This window comes from Pyxicephalus adspersus, chromosome 3 (assembly GCF_032062135.1).
Source record: "Pyxicephalus adspersus chromosome 3, UCB_Pads_2.0, whole genome shotgun sequence".
NCBI lineage: Eukaryota > Metazoa > Chordata > Amphibia > Anura > Pyxicephalidae > Pyxicephalus > Pyxicephalus adspersus.
Genome location: NC_092860.1, coordinates 32,534,203 through 32,556,840, shown reverse-complemented (window position 1 = coordinate 32,556,840; position 22,638 = coordinate 32,534,203). Strand labels below are relative to the sequence as shown.

Below are 22,638 nucleotides of genomic sequence, written 5' to 3'. Positions count from 1 at the left end.
ATGTCACACTTACTGATAGCTAAGTGCTCATCAACCCCTAACAACCCGTGGAGGAACCCCGGTTGAGAAACAGTGATTTACACATTTGTTTGAAATTTACCTTTGTTTTCTGTCTCAACAAAAGCAATTGTCTCTGCTTTACTGAACATACCGGGTAACAGCAGCAGCAAATATTTATATTATATATTGACAAAGGTTGGAACTTGAGTCGCGTGACTTGGACTCGATTCCGACTTACGTCACCTGATGAATGACTTGCAACTCGACTCGGGGGTTTTTCTCAGCGTCTTGCAACTCGACTTGTGACTTGCTTTCTCTGCTGACAGCTGATGGGGGAAGGGATGAAGGCAGTGAGGCTTGTTACGAGCCCCCCTCCCCTTCAGCTGTCACAGGAGAAAACTTATAATGCAAGAAAGGTGGGGAGGAAGGCAGTGAGTCTTCTGTAACATAACACCACCTTTCTCCCCACCTTTCCTGCATTATACGTTTTCTCGCTGTGTTACAAAAGCCTTACTGCCTTCCTTCCTTTGCCTCTTCAGCTGTCAGAGCAGAAATCCATGGACTTAGAATGCAATTGTGTGCTCAAGAACAGGATCAGAGCTCTGTTTCTATATGGGGAAAAATGGGGATAAGTGAAGTGTCTTGACTTGGGAACTCGACTTGGACTTGAAGAGTGACGACTTAGTCCACCCTCTGTTTATTGATATAGTTTAATAATAAAGTGTGGTTAAAGTGTCAGCTAAATAAGCACTAAATTAACTCAATGACCATTTTTACAAATTTTGTTTGTCAATATTCCAGGAATTTGTTCGACTAACGGTCAATGATATAATGACTACATATGTGACCATTCTTACTGGAGATTTCTTACAAGCAGTTTTTGTACGTTTTTTTAACTACTGTTGGTGTTGGGATCTGGAATATGGATGGGTATGTATTCACATATAATTTATTATTTCTTATTTAATTTACAGTTTTGCTGGATAACCCAGGTTCCATGGTAGTTTATCTTTTCCAGTCTTGGAAAGCTTTAATAAATAAGGGCTAATATGTCTGAAAAAGTTCTAATTTATGCAGGTTATTGTATATCTAGTAGTAGTTACATTTTACTGGATTTGTTTTTGTAATGTTGAAGATGTTTCGCAGCCTTTACAAGCGGATTCATCAGTTGTAACAATGTATAGAGCTGTATGCACAGCTCCATACTCCTTATGTCTTATCTTTCTAAGCAGACATGTAATCGTGTGCATTATATGTGGCACCTTATATTTATATATTTTAAAATATTTTGCTTTATATCTGCAGCCATCCTATTGTGAATTTGATATAAGTGGAAATGTGTTGGGATTAATTTTTAATCAAGGAATGATCTGGTAAGTACCATGAAAAGAAAACATTTGGGAACAAAACTTAGTTTTCTTTGTCACCTGATAAGAAAATCAAAAAAGGAAAACGATTCTATTATATTTAAAAATAGCCTAAAAGTTCAGGGAATCTTTTATTTTTGATCATGCCATCGTGATAATTAAGACCAGTGCCAAAAAAAGGCTAATTGATAATTGCTGTGCTGTTTGCATTTTCTGTTAAGTCACAGTCATTGCTATCTATAATAGAAAAATGGAATCAGGTCATGTCTTATTGTCTTGTTTTATCCTCTTGGCAGTACTGGTGATTTAAAATTAATTAGTGTTACATGTACAGTTATATTCTTCGAGGCACATTTTCTAGGTTGTGCAAAGAAATGTCTCTGGGTATTGAATTGTATTGTAGTAGTTGGCATGTCTCAATCAAATGCCTCACAGTCAAAATGCCTTGCCTAAAGAAACTGATCTTGATATGGGGATGTAATGGATAGTAAGAGAAATAATTGGCAAGGATTAGGATGTAGAATCTCATGTTATGATGGAAATGTTCTACCTTGTTGGAAAAACTTAATGCTACCTCCTGAACTCTGTCTACAACAAGAAGTGAGAAGTTTGGACCTGTTTGCACATGTACTGCTTCACTCCTTCATAGAAATTCTAGGATTTACAAAGGTCCTGGTCGTACACATAACCCATGAATCTGCTGGTCCTTTGCTGTGCTTGGATTGGTAATAGGTGAGACTGTTTTAGGTTTATGGATTACAACAGGAAAATAAATGTATTCTAGATTAGTACTTTAATTAATGAGGATAGGCTTAGCCTTATAGGTGAATTATTTGCTAATTGTTATTTGTAATCAAGAAAACATATGGTATGTTTCATAGTAGGAAATCACAGTTTTTTCATATTTATTTGTTCTTTTTTTTTAGGATGGGATCATTTTATGCCCCATGCCTCCCTGCCATCAATGTATTCCGTCTCCATACGTCAATGTACTTACAGTGTTGGGCTGTAATGTGCTGCAATGTTCCTCATGCAAGAGTCTTTAAAGCCTCCAGATCCAACAACTTCTACATGGCTATGTTACTTTTTATTCTTTTTTTGGCTATGTTGCCAGTTATCTATACCATTGTCTCTATCCCACCATCGTTTGACTGTGGGCCGTTCAGGTATTTTCAGATGTCATCTATATATTACTTTTTCAAAGTTACCTTTGTTTACAGGGCAGAACAGATCAAACTTTAATACCACTGCTAGATATGTTTTCAAGGCCATGGCAGACTGTATTTGCTAAATTTCTGCTATAACCAGGGCATAGATCTATAGAGAGAATTTACCAAAGGTTTGGTAGTATTCTAGACATAATCTGGCTGTAAAGGTGACCACATGATATACAACCTATTTGTTCAAGTTCCCTTAAATGTACCAACAAATATGTACTACAGTTATATAGTACCTACCTCAATAGGACCTAGTTAACTAGGTTCAGTTCAAAAGAATTGTTAAGGCTTGTCCTCATCTTACAATACAGATAGTCCACAGGTTACATACAAGATAGGTAGGTTTGTTCTTAAGTTGAATTTGTATGTAAGCCAGCGATGTAAGATGTATTACTCCTACTGACCATCACACTAATGTATCCTGAGATGTGGATAAATAAATTATAGCAGAGGTTTACCAAGACCTCAAAATTATTTAAAGGGTCCCCCCATGTTACAAATTAATATGGACCGTTGCAGGCAACCAAGCAAAGTGTGAAAATGTCACAGATCAGCAGCACAACTGACCTGGTACTTGTTGTTCACCAGAGATATGTCATATCAGCAGCGGTTTGTCTCCTTGCTTCAGGCTGCTCTGTCCAGGCCTTGGAGGTAGAGGCGTCGCTGGACTTTTCCAGCTGATTTATCTGCACCTGATCATTCAGTCCCCGCCCAGCCTGCTTGTTTGCATCGCTATTTAGGCTGTGTTCAGACTGACATTCCTTGCCTTTGCAATAGATGTGCTTACCTGAGGCTCCTGCTGGTGAAGCCTCAGGTCATGCTCTGGTTTTTGAGATTACCTATCGATTTGGTACTACAGTCTGAGGGCGGCAACCTGGTCGCCGTCCGCAGCAAAGTCCATCACTCCTTGCGGTGTGCTCTGGTGAACACCAGGTGGTTCCTTAGACTCTGCGCCTCAGCTCATACCTCCCAGTGAGTTTCCCTTGTGATGTCCCTATTGCAAGGTGATCCTCAGTCCAGGGCTTTCAGTTTGCTACCTTGTAATCCTTCCCTTCTTTCTGTAGATTCATTCTTACAGGCACTTGGTCCTCTATATGATGATCCAGATTGGGCAGCGTCTGCTGAATCTGCTCTCTGTTCCTTGCGCCAGAGGCCAAATTGGATAAATGTCCCTTTGAACTCCCTGAAGTGCCTTTTCTGGGTTATATTGTCTCCAATCCTAGAAAAGTTTCTGCTGTTCTGAAGTGGCCATTATCACAAGGACTAAAAGCAATGCAAACATTTCTATAATTACTATAAACAGTTTATTAAGGATTACTCTTCCATTGTGGCTCCCATCACAGCTCTTACTAGGAAGGGGGCCAACTGCAAGTTGTGGCCTAAGGAGGCTCTTCGAGCCATTGATGTCTTGAAACAGGCCTTTACATCAGCTCCTGTCCTAATGCACCCTGACCCAAGTAAGCCATTCTTTCTTGAGGTTGATGCCTCCGCTGTAGGGGCTGTTCTCTCCCAGCAAGACACCTCTGGTAAACTGCGTTCCTGTGGCTTTGACCTGCAGAAAGGATTTAAACAATAGGGGATCGAGAACTACTGGTTGTGAAACTTGCACTGGAGGAATGGCGTCATCTTCTGGAGGGAGCTCTCTTCCCCGTCACGATTTACACCGATCACAAGAATCTCTTGTACCTGCAATCTGCCCAAAGACTTAATCCACGGCAGGCTCGCTGGGCCCTGTTTTTCTCTAGTTTTGATTTCACACTTACCTTTCACCCCTGGGACTAGGAACAAAGAACCTTTCGGAATTCCTCCTGGAAAACAATTCGTAAAAAAGTCTCTTCATTCCCATATCCTTGCATGGGGTCATAATTTTAAGGTTGCCGGTCACCAAGGGCTTGCAGAAAACCTGCGGATTTCTCTTCTGCCTTCCATCCACAGTCCAATGATCAGACTGAAAGAGTCAGTCAGTGCCTGGAACAATTTCTCCATCCCTATGTATCAGCCAGGCAGGACAATTGGAGTGAAATACTTCCTTGGGTTGAGTTTGCCCAAAAACAGCCGTGTAAGCGAATCCACTGGTTTCAGCCCTTTTTTACTGACCTATGAGTATCACCCCACAGTATCTCCTCCTGTTCCTTCTGGTTCAGAAGTTCTGGCCTCCCCAGAAGTCAGAGGCAGCTTCCATGAAATCTGGGAATATGCTCAGAGGGAATTGCATAAATCCTCTCTTTGCCACAAGAAATGGGCAGATAAAAAGAAGAGCACTCTATCCAGATTTGCACCAGGAGATAAGGTCTGGTTGCCTACCAAGCATATAAGTCTTTGTTTCCTATCTACAAATTTTATTGGAATCTTCCCTGTTTTGTCCCAGATTAATCAGGTGACCTATAAGTTGCAGCTGCCCTGCAGTCTTCTGAATCCCGACTCTTTTCATGTGTCTCTCCTGAAGCCACTCATTCTCAATCATTATTCCCACAAATTTCCTCCTCCTGCTCCTGTCCAGGTGGATTCTGAGGAAGAGTTTGAATTGGAGTCCATCATTGATTCTAGACTGCTCCATGGCAAACTGCAATATCTGGTCCATTAGAAAGGCTATGGTCTAGAAGAACGATCTTGGGTATCTCACGCAGATCTTCATGCCCCACTGCTGGTGAAGATATTCATAGGCAGTTTCTCAAAAAGCCGGGGGGATCTCTTACAAGTAGGGGGCTTAGGAGAAGGGGTACTGTCACAGATCAGCAGCACAGCTGATCTGGTACTTGTTGTTCACCAGAGATATGTCAGATCAGCAGCACTTTGTCTCCTTACCTTGCTTCAGGCTGCTCTGTCCAGGCCTTGGAGGTAGAGGCATCGCCCGACTTTTTCAGCTGATTTATCTGCACCTGCTCATTCAGTCCCCACCCAGCCTACCTGCAACCCTCACTATATAAGCTGTGTTCAGACTGACTTTCCGTGCCTTTGCAAAAGGTACGGAAAAGGTAAAGTATTGATTCCCTGGTTCTGACCTTGGCTTCTTTTACTTCAATCGTTCGCCACCTGCCCTGGTCCTGCTTCGGTTCCATTTATGGTCAGCTGCCTTCTGCACGGGTGTGTCTGAGGGCCGCAACCTGGGCGCCATCCGCAGCAAAGTCCATCACTCCTTGTGGGGTGCTCTGGTGAACACTGGGGAGTTCCTTAGTTTCTGCGCCTCAGCTCATACCTCCGCCAAATCTTTTAAACTACATGTAAAGTATTCTTTAAAGTGCCTAAAGATATGTTTTTAAATGCGAGTCAAATGTAGCACATCCCTGTCCACCTGCTTGGTGTTCCAAGCTTCTGGAGATCAGAATTTGGAAATACATTACTGGTGTTTTTTTCCTGCTATCCTGTAAATAATTATTTAGGATTTATTATGACTATTAATCTATTTTTAACATTTAAACTGACTTGTCTGTACAAACATGGTACTTAATATGTATTTCCTTAGAGGGCCTAACAATTGCTGATAACTGGAACTTTTGCAAATGTTAGTGCAGTTTCTCTTTATCTGAAATGGCAGCTTTTTTGATATGATAATTTATTGAAATTACACCACTTATTTTTTTTTTTCATCTTGTGTATAATGTGTCGTAACACATTAAAAACACATTATTTCTGTTCTTTACAATCACTGTGGCAGATTTCAGAAGACCATTAGCTTTTTTTGACAGGTGATGTGACAGGATACAGCAAATAGTGCTGTGAATTGCATTATAAAAAGCACAACATAACAATATCTGCATAGGGATTACACTGGTTCTGAAGTTTTATTAGCATTGTATGGGTTTTCTGCATTACATTAAAGTGTATGTAAACCCTAACATTGATTTCTCTTACTTGCTAAGTATACGATTGAAAGTGTTTGTTTTATCTGTTCAATACATGCAAAAATATTCTAATTTTTCTGATTTCTGATAACTTGAGCTGATAACTTTCAGTGAAGTTATGAAGATGATGATCAGGTGGAAATCAGAAGTCTATGTTCTTCATTCCTCTCCTCCTCCCAAGTCACTGTCTGTATCTGTGTGTCATTTGCAACCCTTATTTATTATACAGTGCTGCATAATATGTTTGCGCTTTATAAATCCTGTTTATACTGTTTATAAATACTGTATATAGGATGTATTCATCCTGTTGGCCACCAGGCTAATGTACCATAAATTGGGCAGAGCATAAAAATTAGTAGGGGTTCCCTAAGACTTTAAAGCTTTTTGAGGGTCCCAACATATTAAACATTTCGAGAAAGACTATTAAAAGCTATTAATTACCTCTGTCAGCTTTGGAATTTATTTTATTGCATTGCAATTGCTATATAAATAGGAGGCTTGGGACCCTCTAGGGGATTTTATTCAGAAGACTTTTAAAAGAATATATCTCTAAAATTAAGGACTGTGTGTCAAAATGCAAATCTTTGAAATAAACAAAAATTAACATGGTAATTAACATGGTAACATATTTATTTGTATCTTATGTGTAACTAATATACGAATATTGGTACAAATAATAAAAGAAAAACCTATGACTTACTTTAAAGCTTTAATACACAACTGTGAATGTATTTGTTTTATATCACAGTATACTATTATTGTTATAATGTTATATTGTTATGTTTATAAAAGTTATGATTTACAATCATGCATGTAGCTTTAGCATCTGTCTGTTGATTTAGAGCATCATAAAGATCTCAAACTTTTTAAAAAATTCACAGTTTGTCAACAATGCGTGCCCCAATAAATGAACAAATATAATGTCAATAATATCAAACACAGAGCAGCATGGTGGCAGGTTCTCCCTGTGTTTGTGTGGGTTTCCTTCGGGTACTCAGGTTTCCCCCCACATCCCAAAAACATGCAGTTAGGTAATTAGTTTCCCCCCTAAATTGACCTTAGACTTTAATAAAGACATATGACTGAGGTAAGGTCATTAGATTGTGAGCTCCTTTGAGGGACAGCTTGTGAGTTGTCTAGGGACTTTGTAAAGCACTGCATATTATGTTGGCACTATATAAATACTGTGTAATAATATATATCCATAGTACTTCAATTCATTGACTGTCCAGCTCACATATATCTGTACTGAAAACCTGTACAAAGCATCTCTATATTAAAACCCATTTTACATTTAGACTTTACTTAGATTATTTTCCATAAATTTACACATGGACACTGAGATTACTATTCTGATCTCACTAGGAACTTTTACCAGTTTGACTTCATCACTTGTTACTTTACAGCATTTTTAGATATATGAGTTGTTCAAGACTTGTTTAGTGTCACTTTTATATCCAATTATTGAAGCTTACATTCATTTTAATTTGTAAATAATAGATTTTGAATTGTAAGCAGAGTAACATGCATAAGACGCCATGGCTTTTTTACATAAACTTATTTTAATTAATACATTTAAATTTGATTAGTTTACTTGATATTTTAGAACATTAGGGTGTATTATAAGAATAGAATAGAAAAAAAACAATGTAACTGATGCTCAAATCCTTTTATATTTCCAATAAAATAAAAGTATTATCAATAATTAATTGACAAATCTAATACCTAATATATGTAATTTTTTTAACAAATATGTGCATTTCGAGAAAACATAATAACAAAAGTATCAAACAATAGGAACATTGTTTTTTTCTACTTTTTTATGTCAAGCAGTGTGTTTTACTAAATATCCACTATGGGGCACTGTTGTTCATATATTCACACCACAAGCTTAATGTGCTGTGCTCAGCATTTACTGAAGGTCTGGGAAATGGCCATACATGTATTTTGGATATATATTGGTTTTGTATGATGCTGGTACATCTTTGGGTTATTTAAATGCAACAAACAAATATATTACCAGATGTAGATATTGATTGGGGTCTTACATCCTCTGTTGTAAATATTTTTAATGTTACATTGGAGAAATTGTACAGAATATTAAGACTCGCTATAGATACGCTATAATTTTGCCTTTGGTACCACAGTTAATATTTACAGACAGCTGGACAATGTTGGATTACATTTAAAGTATTGGTCCTAAAGTTTTTAAAGTCCAAACTTTTTAAATATTTTCAATATTTGCATTTGTATTGCTGTACAAAAGGAAACCAAGCACAAAAAAACTAATCTGTTTCATGTATAATAAAAGAGGTTCTTGTTATATACATGTGCATATACTATGTGAAGGAACCTCTGACAAGCATGGTCCCTGGCTCTGGGACATATAATTATTAATTTTATTATTATTATTATTAATATTAATAAACAGGATTTATATAGCGCCAACATATTATGCAGCGCTGATATAATGTAGTATAGCAATGCACAGAGATTAGGCTTATTTAGAGGCAGTTGTATATCCATTCATTAAACACCCAGATTTTATATTTATCAATTATTTACAAAGCAGCTGAAGATTTTTTGTCTGAACTAAATAGAAACAAAAAACAGTGGAAGTTGCTCAGGTCTATTTAAAACTAGCAAAAAGAGAAAGATGAACATTTGAAGTTTTTACATTGTGAATATGGTGCCGGTACCTTGAATGCTAAATTGAATTGGTTTACTATATATACTAATAATTGATCCAATCCTCCAACTCCTACATCACTGCAAGAAACAGCACAGATTAATCTAAAATTTTGGAATGCATAAGAGGATATAACCACTGATATGCAGCAATACATGGTTTGTGTACAGATGACTTGAATTATTTTATTTACTATCCACTTATGTACTTTTATTCTTCAATCTTCTTTGTTATTAGTGGAAAGCAAAGAATGTATGAAGTTATACAGGAGACCCTGGACAATGACTTCCCTGCATGGTTTGCTAAAGTATTCAGCTATGCTTCAAACCCAGGACTCATTCTACCTTTTATCCTACTCATGGTGTAAGTTCAAAAAAATAACAATGTCCATAATAAATAGCACCAGCATTAGCTGGAGCTGAGCCACCTATCTTTTTTAATATCCCACACAAGTAAGGATGTGCAAGGATTATTGTACTTTTGATGCCTTTTCCTTGGGTAGTTTAGCTGAGAACAATTTACTTTTATTTACAGGTTCTCAAAATTTGCAGTCTCTGAAGTTACTCATATGTTCTACAGGTTGACATTCAAAAATCCGGCCTTCAATAATCCGTGCCCTTCAGTTTTCCAGCATGGATTTCAGGGCTTTTTTTAAAAAATTTACACTGTTTTCTGGAGTCTCTGTTTAGGTTTTGATGGTGCAGTACTCCAGAATCAGCTGTTAGGACTTGCTTTCCTTCCACAAATTGAAGCTGTTCCTGTTGCTGAGGATGCTGTTACTGTCAGTCATGAAGATGATCATTCTGACAGCCCATCTGCTACTAAGCTTTCTTTCGAGGGTACAGTAATGATTATAATTCTGGGCACTATTTTGTTTGGTTAAACTAAAATTCTGTAAAAATGTTTTATTTAGTTGGTGAACATTAAAATGTATTTGCTTTTCATTTAGTGTCATTTTATTTAGTGTTATTTTATTTTATACGGCATATATACCCTTCAAAAATCCGGAATATTCGAAAATCCAGCACTTTTTAGGACTGGAGGTTGCCCGGTTTTTGAATACCAACCTGTACTAGGAAGGCAAAACTTAGCATAAACTAATGGGAGTTAAAGTATGTTTCTCCAATTTTAGAGATGGACAAAACACTGTGTTCTTCCAATCTACCAGCTAAGCCTGTACAAGCAGTACCTTCCCTGATGGAAGTCTGTTTACAGGACTCCGTGTATTCTGCCCTTGGTGGTCGGTCTGAGAGGTGTGACCCTAGATCTATCTATGTCAGTCTCTGACAGATGTTATCAATGTATTAATATATTCAATTTTTTCTTTGTAAGTTGCAGTTTATTGCGATATTCACAATAAAAGTTTTTATTAAAATATTCACCAATTACTTTTTTTTACACAGTATGAGCATCTACTATCTAAATGCAACTTCAAAAGGATACCAAGCTTCGATTTTAGAGCTCAAGAAAAAACTGCAGAGTGTAAGTATAGATCTGATCTGTTTTTGGACAATATTTTTGCAAATCTGTTAGATGTTTGATGATAATCCTTTGAATTTGTTTGACATCTGGTTTAGCAAGCTGAAGAGAATAAAAAGCGCAGTAAAAAAGCAGCAGAGAAGGCAACAGAATCAGCTGAGTCTCAAGATGCCAGTAAAGACAACCCCCCTGGTAGGAATATGGAAATAACTTTTGTTATTAATGTTCAGAATAGAAGAGCACATTGATACAGTAATACAAATATTTTAAACCTGTGAAATTAGGGCAATGAAAAAGGTATGCATAAAGACAAGTTCTACATTAACAATATCTTTGATAATCGATATCTTTAATTTATAGTATCTCAAATGCTGATGGATATAGACTGGCTTTTAAACATTCTCCAACTTATTTGTAATATTTTACTTGACCTGACCAATTCTTTCTCCTTTTTAATGGGAAGACAAATGTGCCAATGGCATGTGTGCTGCTTTATTTCAACAGGTGTTTACATTAAATACATGATATTTGTATGGATACCAGCACTACAAATAGCAGGTAACCAAGTAAAATGGCATTTTAGTTTTCCCCATGTATAAAATGTGGCGTAGAAGAGATGAGTAAAGCTAAATAATTTGGTGCATTTAAATGTAAAATATAACATTGAAATGTTAACAAAGCAAGTTACATTTTTCTCCTGGGCTTGAATGTCAGGAATGTTAGGTGATGTAGGCAGCAGCAGTATACCTTAGTCATCATGCATAACATTCAGCTCATGATTAGTGCTAAGTGCTCATTTACAAGAAATAGTACATTGTCATATAGGTGGTGTTAATTATTAGACTAAATATGACCATGATAGATTGTAAGTTCTTTGGGGCAAGGTTCTCTCCTCCTCCTGTGTCACTGTCTGTATCTGTCTGTCATTTGCTACCCCTATTTAATGTACAGCGCTGTGTATGATGTTGGCGTTATATAAATCCTATTTATTGTTTATTAACCACCCGACCGTTAAACCCGATCTTGGTTCGGGTTTATCGATTTTGCAAAAATCGATAAACCCGAACTTTTCTCAGTATTTAAATCCCCTCACTTACCTGGTCCCTGCTGCGATGATCCGTTCTGTTCCAGCGTCGATCGCTAAAAAAAAATACTCACCTTCTCCCCGCAGCTTCTCCGGACACATCTTCATTCTTCTTTCTTCATCCGGCGAGTGCAGTGACGATCACTGGGGTTTGCCGGTGACGTCGCTGCATGCGTCGGTGCGGGCGGGAGGCGGGAAATTCTAAATCCTTTGCATTGAACTCAATACAAAAAAGCTGTATTGAGTCCAATACAAAGAAATCCTTACATAATATATATATATATAAGCTACTGTACAGGTACATTACATTATACACTATTTTTTTTTTTAAAAACTTTTTTTTATAGATTTTTTTTATGTTTTATAAAAAATTTTTTATTTTTAAATATATAAAATTTTGGACATATTTCGGTGAGTTATGCGGTAATTCGGTGAATTATAAGTAATTATTGAGTAATTCGGTGAATTATAGCCTACAATCTAAAATAAATTTCCATGCAAAAAAATTAACACTTTTTGCATGGAAGTTTGGAAAGAATTAGAACACGCATACGCGTCCCTCGGCGATTCCTGATGATGTCCGTGCATGCGCCCGTCGATACAAAGTCCTGTATCCAATCCAATACAAAATAATACAAAATATATTTATGTGGTTTTGTCTATAGGTATGTAACGTTGGACTATATTATTACTGTACAGTATACCGAATTATCGCATTTTCAGTATTTTTCATTTATTTATGTATTCTTGTTTAAGCTGATTTTTGTGTCTTTTATTTAATTTTTTTCTGTAAGTTACAGGTCTACAATTTAAAAAAAAATTTCATGAAAAACAGTGTACCGCTTTTGGTACAGAAATCTAGACATCAGTGTAACGCCCAGGTGGTTAATAATAATATTATTAATAATAATAATAATAATAATAATAATAATAATAACCTGGACATGCATGGTAGATATCAGAATGTGAAGAACGCACTTGCCCCCAGCTCTATAGGGAACATACCAAAGTGGATCACATGTGCAGAAATCACACATTTTATTTACAAATGCTGCACATATGCCACACTTGGTGAAAAATATTCCATATTAGGTAGAAATGAATAAATTACATTTGTTTTACTTTTATTATTAGCTATAAGAGAATATAGTATCAGATACCTGCACTTAGTCTTTGATTATTGTCACAATTTAAAATGTGTAAGCTTGGTATTGTTGTATTATTAGTAAAACATATGAACTATGGAGAATAATTTCGGTAGATATGTTGATTCATTACTTATGGTTTTTGTATTCTAGGGGGAGGGCCCAATAAGAATGAAAATCCAGGTGCTAAAGGGAAAAATCTGGAAGTTCCTCCTCGTATAGCTGTGACTAAACCACCACCAACTAAAGGGCCTCCTGTGTCTTCCTAAAGTCCAGGATATACCCAGAAATCCAGAAAGGTGAAGAATAGCATATCGCAAAACTTTTTTTGGTGACAATCTGGATATTGATAACTGAAAGAAGTTTCTGGAATCTTTGTAATACATTTGTATTTGTCTTATATTGATGAGCGCAACGCTAATACTTTAAAGAATAAACCATAATGGAAAAATCTTCAGTTGTTTTTCCTGAGTTTGATATCTAGGCAAGAATGTTATAAAAAATTTCAATATTTAACCCCTATGGACCTCTTTATATCTGTGTTTTGTCTGTATAAATGTAAACTATTTGTGATTTTATGTAATACATTTTTAAGCAGTTAGTGATATGTTCCTTTAGGATATGTTATCATTTTTGTATTTTTTGTAGGTGGACTAAAAAGATAGAGATTTGCTTGGAATGTTAGGGATTGTATCCAAGCAGTAATACATTTCTCCTGGAAAATACAAGCACACTTTCTGATATGAGAAGGCAAAACCCTGTATAATGCATATATGTATAGTTGTATGAATGTTTAGCTGTATATATGCAGTGTGAGATTTAAGGCAGTGGTCCCCAACCTTTTCTGACCCACGGACCACTAAATGCACAGACCCTGGACCTCGTATGCACGGGGAGCAATGTGTCACTCAAAGGGGAAGAAACCTCTCCCAAAGTGATGTCATAATGACAGAACCTGCCATGGGGGAGTGGGTAGGTGGTCTTTGGCCTACAATCTGCACGGGAGACGTGGTCTGCAGACCATCGGTTGGCGGCTACTGATCTAGGACACTGTGCCTACGATTGCTAGTCTCATGAGATGTAGATTGAAGTTTGAATTTATTTTATCTTTGTAATTTATAATTTTTATACCCTGGGTATTTGAAAGGACCATATCACCAGAACCAATCATATCTTTCTATATACATTAAAGTTTTTTATAAGGACAAAACTTTTTTTTTTTTTTTGGAAAGATAGAAAAAGTTTATACTTTCCATCAAGTTTTTATTGTCTGTGTTTCCATAGATGAGATTCATTCTTCTATTTGTACTAGTGACAACTGTATTGATTGAAACAAAAAAGTGATGGGAAACAACATTTCAGAGTTGTCTATAAACAAGAGATTAGGGAAAATATTTCAGTGCAGACGCCTGTTATGGGAAAACCCAAGGCAACTAATAAAGGTGATTTCCCATAACTTCTTGTGTTACATTTTTTGGATGAAAATAAAATAGTCACAAATGACGAACAAATTGTCTGTACATACGTTTTAGAATAATAGGTTTTTTATATGTAATAATAATGATGCTATATTCCAGTCACTACACTAATGGATTGCACAGAACATTATCCATGTAATTAGGAAATAAAAATACATATTGCTATAAAACCTTGGAATATGACAGACTGTGGATCTTAAGTGGTCACATCAGACCACTCTGTAGGAATGTTTTTTTTAACTCATCTGTGATGCCATCAGGAAAATTGTAATACTATTTTACTACTTGTTAACAATATGCAAAAAAATTGTAGAAAATATCCGTAGTCTTGGTACATGCCCACTTTAAGTAATTCAACCCCCAATAAATTTATATATATAAGGTAGACAAAAATCACCACACCAAATTGTATAAACATTTTAATCACATTGGTGAGAATATTCCCTTGAGCAGTGGCTATTAGGGGGTAGGGGTGGAAAGATTATGCTGTTTCAAGTAAGCTATTCACAATAAAAGTAATGAATATATTCAAAACATATAAAAGTAGCTTAGAATACTTTACTGCAAATTATGTTGCCATAATGATTTAAATAAATAGTTTTTAATAAAGCGCCTTTAAACTTAGTCAGTCTATAGGAGGCTCTGGTTTAAAATGTTCATGGTAATTTTTGGCTGCTAGTTACAAAGCAGTTGCAAGTTTGAGCAGAAGGTGATGAAATGTAATATGTCACATTAACATTTAAACACAATACATCAGGATTGTTTACAGAGCAGAAATCAATACTGAGGATCAGGACAAACTATGTGAAATCTAAATAATCCAACAAAGAGGATTTTATATTATTTCTACATTTGTTTTTTTTTTAATTTAGTAATCGTTTCAGATTTAATTTTCACATAAACAATACAATAATGTGTTGTGTCCATACACCATGACACAAAAAATACTGGTGCTTTAATGTTAATTCCTAATCTGAAAATTGAAAAATATCCAATGTGTTTTAAAGCATTCCAGGAATTCACTTGTTATGTTTGCACAAAAACTTCTGTATATTGTTTGATCATGCTTTATATATTGCTAAGGCATCAAAATATGAATAGAGAGACGGATTGTTTATCAGTCATATCCTATATGGGACATAAATAGTTTTTTTCTAAACAATTTTGTACATTTTTTAATTTAATTTTAATTTAGGGTTCATTCAGAAACCAGACTTGGTCATAATAGACCTAATAGGATTTTTGTTGTAAATAGTGACAACACCAACATCAACACTGAGCAACCTCTAGGAAATAAATGATAGAAATCCTTGATGATCATTTTTTTAAACCTTTTGTAGCAAACAAATTGAAATCACAATTTTCAGAATAATATATGATTTATAAATCATTTCATCACTTAGGGCTCTATTTATAAAACAGAGAATCTGTCATTTCCTCAAATATTGCCTGGTGGGAATCTTCCAGGTCCATGTGTTTCAATGGCAGGTATTGATTCCCTCCAGGAAATGTTTGAGGAAATATCAGAGTCCCTGTTTTATAATAAGGGCCCAAGTCTAAATATCTTGATATTTCATATCAAGTTGTAACCACAAAAGTACATCATGCCTGTGGATCTTAACCAGTGGAGCAAATTCTACTGATTATATTAATATACCATATAACTTTTTCTTTAAACAGTCCTTTTATTTTGAACAGAGCAGTAAAATAATATGTTATTTTTTGTTATTGTTATTATTCTAAAAATAATAATAAAATAGTACAATTTGGTAAAGCAGAAAAGCCATGAGAATACGGTTTTAGGTCTCCTTAACAAACTCCCACGCTCTTGTGGATCAAAACTGCACATATGTTAACTTGGGCTGTAAATGCATTTAAATAAATATTAACACATTACATAGGAGTGAAGCCAACATTAATGAAGGCTCTATGTTAAATATTTTGGATGGCCCCATATGTTTGAGACTAGCACCAGTGCTCATATTACTTTGTCCTTTACAAGAGCTGGGTGTGACATGTACTTTATTATTAAACATCATGTAGGATTATGTGACTCCAGCTTAATGCTTTGACTTATTAGTATAGGCCCATACAAAACCTTCACACATAAACCTAGTAGCTGCCAAGGATTCCATAAAAAGAATCGCCTTCACACAGTATTTACAATGGTGAGGAAATTTAAAAGCAAAATGGAGATCCTTATGGAAAAAGGTACGTGGCAAATGTAATACATTTATACCACAAAATGATTGCATATATTTCATGACATTTAATTATTACAAAGTCTTTATTAATTTTTTTTTAATGTACACATTTAGATAATTGGCAGTGTAAATAAGGCATACCTTAGAAACAGACAGAAGGTAATAAGGTTGTCTGTAGAGCGCAATATTATTATTTTTTTTTTTATTAGTAGTAGTAATTTATGATGATGTATTGACCCTTGGTAATAATATTTAATACAAATATTTAATTGCATAAGAGTTTTCTAATAAAAACAAAATTTACCATAAGACTGTATACTCGTTGGAATGTTAACTGTTTCTTTGTTATTTTTTGTTAATGAATTAAACTCCCAGGATTTTGTAAACAGGTGCTACCTATAATTTGGAGCATCATGTATTTTATGTTATTGTACAATCTAAAATTAACCTTGTTGTTGGCACTGCCATCTTCATCACATGTACTTTCTGCTTTTAAATAGGTGTGATCTACATGTGTTTTTTTTTGAAGTTTCATTTATCATATAATCCCTTACAAAATATACAGGCCAATATTGTTCACTAACAAAATACATACAAGTTTGGAAAACTTACAGTATTTTCTAATCAAACAGATTACTTCTGATCAAGTATTTCTACAAAGGAATGCTACCGCCTGTTACATTTATATTCATAATAATTAGCTGAATCACATAAAATAACTTTATGTTTGACTGGCTGCTTTTTAAAATATTGTTCTAATATACTTAAACAGTATTTCTCAGCTGAGCAAACCTATATTTCATTCGGTCATGCGCAGCAGAGAAGCTTTGAAGAAGATATTTGAAAAATGTAGTAAATGTAGCATTAGTTGTAAGGCCCTGGTCAGCACCAGTCCTCACCACACACCATTCCCCCCAATCTAACACCACAGTCCTCACCTTTAGTAAGCCCCCGCTCAGCCTCGGGAGACTGGGTATGTCTCCCAAGACATTCCCCCAGGACTTACTGCGCAAGGGATGGTGTCTGGGAATGGGCTGGCAGCAAGCCAGGAGCCCACAGATAGCAGTGCCAAGATTCCAATAGAGCCAAGTCCAGAATACAGAGCAGAGGTCATACACAGAATATCTGTCCACCCAACGAAGTACACAAGGACAAAACACAAGCAGAGTCGGGGTCACAGGCAAAGGTCGGTCCAGGCAGCATAAATTGGCAAAGTCAGAAACAGGCAAGGTCAGCAATAGTAAATCAGATGATAAATCTCCAGCACAGATTAGCCCAGCTAAATGCTACAACAGACCCTGGTGACTGGGAGCAGAGAGGCTTTAAAGTCCCAGCAGCCAATTTCAGTGCAGGCCTGAGTTAGGAGCCAATTGCCCCGAAATCCCCTGTGCCCAGCTTCAATGAGTGGTGCTGAAGATGCCAAAAATACATCAGGCTGCACGGCTAAAGGGAAGCAGGGGTTGCTGCTATCTAAGTTTTCCTGGCTGGTGCAACTGACATTGCTGGAAAGAAAAAACATTGTTTTATACTGTGATGGTGCACAGCACAGAGCTGCCATGACAGATGAACATCTCCTAACATTAGTAAATCTACGGTCATGATAGCACACATTGCTACGGGGTCTTGGGGGTGCAGACTGAACTAAGGATGAGAAGTGTTGGGTAAAAAATATCTTGTTCTGCCAGGCACGTTGGGTTGCAATCTTGACCTCCAGTCTTGGGGATCCGCATGTTTTAATGGCTCACACTGCTGCTGTCATTTGTTAACAACTTAATTGCTAGTTTCTGTTCAATGCAGTAGATTCTATTCACACTTCTATTTCACACTTCCTTATTCCATATGCAGTGCTGTACCTAGATAGCTAAGCCTTATTCTATATCTCATAACACATGCTGTATTTTTCCTATGCCACCAAGCCTCATTCTGTATACCGTGCTAAACATTCCATATCCCCTTACTGGGCCTTTTCATATGCCAAGCTGTGCATTATCTTCGCCATAACTCCTCCATCCATGCTGTACAATCCTAGTCAGCAAATTCTCATACTGGCCATTGGTTCCCCATGCCACAATACGGATATATAGAAAAATCATTTTGTAAAGCATGCTGCATAATCCCCTTTCTTCTGTTTTATTCCATATTCCTTGTTTTGCAAAACTTTTTTTTTCTTATACTATGCTGTATATTGCCTATTTCTGCCATTTCATTCCATATATCATTCTATACATACCCTTTTTAGGAATATACCATGGTGTAATTCTTTATTCCACATTACATCATACAATATACCATGGTGTAATTCATGTAAGTCATGTTTTACATTTTTAATTCAAGACTGGGTCATCAGTTTTGCCATTTTTCCCTGCTAGGCAAACTTTACTATTCCTGCATAGATAGATGGCACTCTTAGTGATATGTGAGGGTTATAGAGAATGAATTCAATGAAATGTACATAAAACTTAAGTTACCTTAATTGAGCGTAAACTAGTATCAATGGTATGTACTGTATACTCATATGTAGCCATCCCCTAGATTGTAAGCTCTTCCTTATCCTGTGTCACTGTCTGTATCTATCTGTCATTTGCAACCCCTATTTCATGTGCAGCGCTTCGTAATATGTTTTTTATATTTAAATCCTGTTTATTATTATTAATATTATTATTAATAATAATAATAATAATAATATCTAGGAAAAAAGTATTGAGCATATATTTTACCTATTGCTATATTCACATTAATGTATCCATTAATGTGACCGATAGAATTAAGGGGCCCTAAAATACATAAATTCACATTAAATGTCTTTGCAGCTGGGATGGATGTTGATGGAAAAGTGGACAGTTCTGAGGAACAAAGTGAGGGTAAGTCAACATACCTTAACAACATAAATGCATTCTTTGTCCAGTTATTTCAGATTTCAGGACATGGGAGTTATGTAAATCACATTTGACAAACACTTTAAATGGGGGCGGATGAGCAAAAGCTATAAACCTTTTACTTAGTATTTGAACCAAATCTGGTGACATGCAAAATGAATAGCTGTGTTCAGCTAATAATACCAGCTGGCTAGATACCCTCACTGATTTTAATTTTGGCCATAGTCCAAACAGTCAACACACTGACTATGGGTCTGATTTATTAAAGGCAGGAGAGGATACACTTTCATTTAGGAATCTGGGTGATCAAGCAAACTTGGAATGAATATCTTAAAGTCATTTTCTATTTGTTTTGAAAACAAATATTTTCAGTCCAGGACCAGATCCATTCCAGTTTGTTTTGGATCACCCAGGTATCCTCTCCAGCCTTAGAGAACTTGAATAAATCAGGCCCTATAATTCTATGCCTTGTAGAATCTCCTTTAAATTGATCAAGTAGATTAAGAGGTGATAACAAACAGATTGTAATATGTGTGGCCAGTTTAACACCCAAGAGTATCAACACCAAATAATTGCACATGAAAACAATGATTGCATATATGAATATGACACTAATGTCTTTACAACATTTACATATGATATTTCAATAGACATTTTTTACACCTGCAACAGAAAACTAAATAACGTACTAATACTTATCCGTTACCCCAACCTAATCCTTAAAGAGGAACTATAGTCAAAACTTTACCCCTTTATGTAAAATGAAAATTCTGAGTATAGGTACACTTTAACACCAAACTTAAAAAAAACCTGGAATCTTGAACTACCCCTTACCCTCAGCCTGACCCTTTAACCTAAAAGTAAGTCATAATTAGATATGAAAGTATAACAAATATTATTCTAATAGTGATGCTTATATCATTTTACTGTTGCTTTCTGTATATCAAATAATTGGTACCAAAATTATAAACCTAAATGTTCACTCCGAATGCAACTGACCTGACCTATAAATTACTTCTTTCACTTTATTACTTATTCAAAGCTGTGTTACATACTTGCTATCTAAATACCTATTTGTAGAAATCATTAAATAATATACTCATCAATTTAAATGAGTGTCCACTCACGTAGCAGCTCTAAAGTATCTGCGCAAGAGCAATGAATTTATTCTTGTGGAAAAGCACCTAAAACCGATGAGAGAGTCAGACATCATAAATTGTTCTTTTTTTAATTGTAATGGATTAATTGTTAAGCATTGTAAGCCATCATGGTACAAAACGATAGTTTTAAAGATCTTATAAATATCTGTACAACTTTTATTATAAACTTAACAAAACATCCCTCATGTGGGGTTAAATACATGGTGCTGTATATTACTTTGCCAGAAGCTGTATTAATTGGTGAGCTCTGGAAAATCAATTTGGGGTCTTCTCCCTCAAAAAGTAAATGTAGCTTCGACCCTCCCCCCTATTTTCTAATAAACGTGATAATGATTCCTTATTTTATTTAGCTTTGATGATAAAGATTTCAATCTGAATAAAGCTTAACAGCTCCTTTGATTACTTAAAACATTCAAATGTTTATACCCTCTTATGCTAAAATATTTTTCATGTAGATATCACTGTCTATCTTCTTTGTTGAACATATGGTTCTTTTTATTAAACTTCAAATTGTTAAATTACTGGAACCTTTTTGATGTAAGCAAAGCATTTACATTTCAAATATATTGCATGTTACAACTATAATTACATATAGAACATTATTTTTTACAGTTTTTATAATAATCTGCTAAAGAAATTGCTAGTTGAATAAATCAGTACTTTTCTGCTTAAAATGCTTCCATTGTGTACATTCGTTCTCACATGATGGACATACTGATGGCATCTTCCTTGTGATCTCCTATAATGATACTGTGTTTGCCAATATTAAGGTAAAGTTGTAGATAAATTAGTTTTCTGGGGGGAATTTAATAATTTTCTCTTGCAAATAGAACCTTCAACTTCATTAAACTAGTCGGTCTAAAAACGTCAATCTTCTATTTAGATTCGGAAGCAAGACATTCATTAGACCAAAGACAATTAAGATATTTGAAGAAAATTCAGGAAGAGTCCAGTGACAGTGAAGACGATGAAGAATTTGAATTGCCTAAAACAAAACGAATTATAAGAAAATCTACAATGAGGAGGAAGGTAGAAGAGACTGAAACAGAGACTGAATCTGAGGAAGAACAAATCAACACAAGGAAGTCAAAAAGATTAAAGGACAATAACAAAAACAACACAAAGACCATACCAAAGAATGAGAATGCAAGCAATGAGAAAAATACAGGCATTAGGAAAGGATCTAACACAAATATTAGAAGGCAAGACCAGAAAAAGAATAGAAGAAAGAGCAGGTATAGAAGAACATTCATAATCCTTTCTATACATTTTAGTTCTGTATATTGACAGAAGCTTGTATCATTAAGCCTGATTTATTAAAACTCTCCAAGACTGGAGAAGATATACTTATATGGGAGAAACTGGGTGATCCAGGAAACCTGGAATTGATCTGGTCTGTGATTGCAAACATTTGCTAACAAATAAGAAATCCATTCAAGGTTTTCTGGATCACCCAGCTTCACTGATGAAAGTATATCTTCTCCAGCCTTTGAGAGCTTTATTAAATCAGGCCCAATGAAATTTGTAAACACAGAACAATTTCAATAATGTAGAAAGAAGACATTCACTTGTCATTTATACAGTTTATATACAGTATTAATTAAACTAAAGCAAAAAAATGAATGCTTTTTGTGGTTTAAATTAATTAAAACCAAAATCTATTTTGGAAACATAGATAGATTTGGTGACAATGATATCAAAAGAATGATCATTCAGAAATATTAAGTGGGTAAAAATGCCAATCCATATTTACAAACTGGGATGTGTTGAGAGTTAAATTATGTATTAGACGCGGTGGGGTTGATTTACAAAAGGAGTTTAGGCTGTTCAGTCATTAAAGTTAATGATACCTCTGCAGTGGATTTTTCACTTAAGGTGCGTACACACTTCCAATTTTTATCGTTCCAATCGAACGACGAACGATCGATTGGGCAAAAAATCGTTCGTAAAAAAGTAACCAAGCCCTGACCTCGGATTGTTCTGGACCTGCATTTGCCTTATCCTCCTGTACTTCGCTTTATTGGACTTAACCCTTGCTGTGCTGTATGATTTTGAATAAAGCCTGATTTAAGGGTATCTGGAGTCGGTTGTGGTTTG

At 35.6% G+C, this 22,638-nt stretch overlaps 2 protein-coding genes across 2 annotated transcripts in view; both read left to right on the top strand.

Annotated features, from left to right (window-relative positions):
- LOC140325408 (transmembrane channel-like protein 1) overlaps positions 1-13,516 on the top strand; it is a 31,959-nt gene extending 18,443 nt beyond the window's left edge. The window contains exons 14-20 of the mRNA XM_072403233.1: positions 802-930; positions 1,306-1,373; positions 2,294-2,533; positions 9,353-9,478; positions 10,519-10,597; positions 10,693-10,786; positions 12,977-13,516. Of these exons, the coding sequence (XP_072259334.1) occupies positions 802-930; positions 1,306-1,373; positions 2,294-2,533; positions 9,353-9,478; positions 10,519-10,597; positions 10,693-10,786; positions 12,977-13,092 (852 nt within the window). The 3' untranslated portion in view covers positions 13,093-13,516. The remainder of the gene's footprint in view (positions 1-801; positions 931-1,305; positions 1,374-2,293; positions 2,534-9,352; positions 9,479-10,518; positions 10,598-10,692; positions 10,787-12,976) is intronic.
- A 2,974-nt stretch (positions 13,517-16,490) lies between these two features.
- The window catches only part of LOC140325407 (transmembrane channel-like protein 2-A), a 34,830-nt gene continuing 28,682 nt past the window's right edge, over positions 16,491-22,638 (top strand). The window contains exons 1-3 of the mRNA XM_072403232.1: positions 16,491-16,512; positions 19,316-19,366; positions 21,425-21,709. Of these exons, the coding sequence (XP_072259333.1) occupies positions 16,491-16,512; positions 19,316-19,366; positions 21,425-21,709 (358 nt within the window). The remainder of the gene's footprint in view (positions 16,513-19,315; positions 19,367-21,424; positions 21,710-22,638) is intronic.